This window comes from Sinocyclocheilus anshuiensis, unplaced genomic scaffold (genome assembly GCF_001515605.1).
Source record: "Sinocyclocheilus anshuiensis isolate Anshui unplaced genomic scaffold, SAMN03320099.WGS_v1.1 scaffold1376, whole genome shotgun sequence".
Taxonomy (NCBI): Eukaryota; Metazoa; Chordata; class Actinopteri; order Cypriniformes; family Cyprinidae; genus Sinocyclocheilus; species Sinocyclocheilus anshuiensis.
In genome coordinates, this window is record NW_015544205.1 from 48461 (window position 1) to 49215 (window position 755).

The 755-nt window shown below is 37.4% G+C and overlaps 1 protein-coding gene across 1 annotated transcript in view; it reads left to right on the top strand.

Moving 5' to 3' along the window:
• Positions 1-540: 540 nt before the first annotated feature.
• LOC107696901 (ral guanine nucleotide dissociation stimulator-like) overlaps positions 541-755 on the top strand; it is a 21768-nt gene continuing 21553 nt past the window's right edge. The window contains exon 1 of the mRNA XM_016497472.1: positions 541-706. Within this exon, the coding sequence (XP_016352958.1) occupies positions 557-706 (150 nt within the window). The 5' untranslated portion in view covers positions 541-556. The remainder of the gene's footprint in view (positions 707-755) is intronic.

Below are 755 nucleotides of genomic sequence, written 5' to 3' on the forward strand. Positions count from 1 at the left end.
GCAGGAATCAGAACGGGACGGTTCGTCAGCTTCGATCGGTCCATCAGCTCAACCTGATGCTGATTCCTCTGGCCAGAAAAAACCTGACTGTTGATTACTGTCAATTATACATTTAACTGAATTAAAAATTATAAATTTAACATTAATTAGAGCAGCTGAAATAATCTGTTAAATTGTAAATTTAACAAATTCCAAGTGTAATTAGAAGTCATTTATGTGATAATGTAAAAAAATATAATGTATGATTTTAATTTGAAGTAATAGCATGTCTGCTTTTAAGCATAATTACTGTAAAATGATAGAAGCTAAAGTACCAAAGTCGTATAAGGAGAAAAAACAACTTCATAATTTACATTTATGCATTTGGGAGATGCTTTTATCCAAAGTGACATACAATTTTATTCAAGTTATACATTTTTGCAGTTCTTGCTTTCCCTGGGAATCGAACCCATGACTTTACTGTTGCGAGCGCCATGATCTACTGTTTAAGCTACAGGAATGCCATATAATAATCATGATAAATGATTAGTTCTGGCTCAGATGAAGCTTTTGTCTAATGGTAGTAAACATGTTTCTGTCTGCAGTGCTGGATCAGGGCTGCTGTGCATTCGCTCTGCTGCAGGAGAACGGATTCAATGAAGATCGACCCGATTTCCTGAGCTTTGACCCCACTGTGGTGGCGGAGCAGTTCACACTGATGGATGCAGTGAGCAACAAACACACACACACACACCCAATCACACACACACACACAC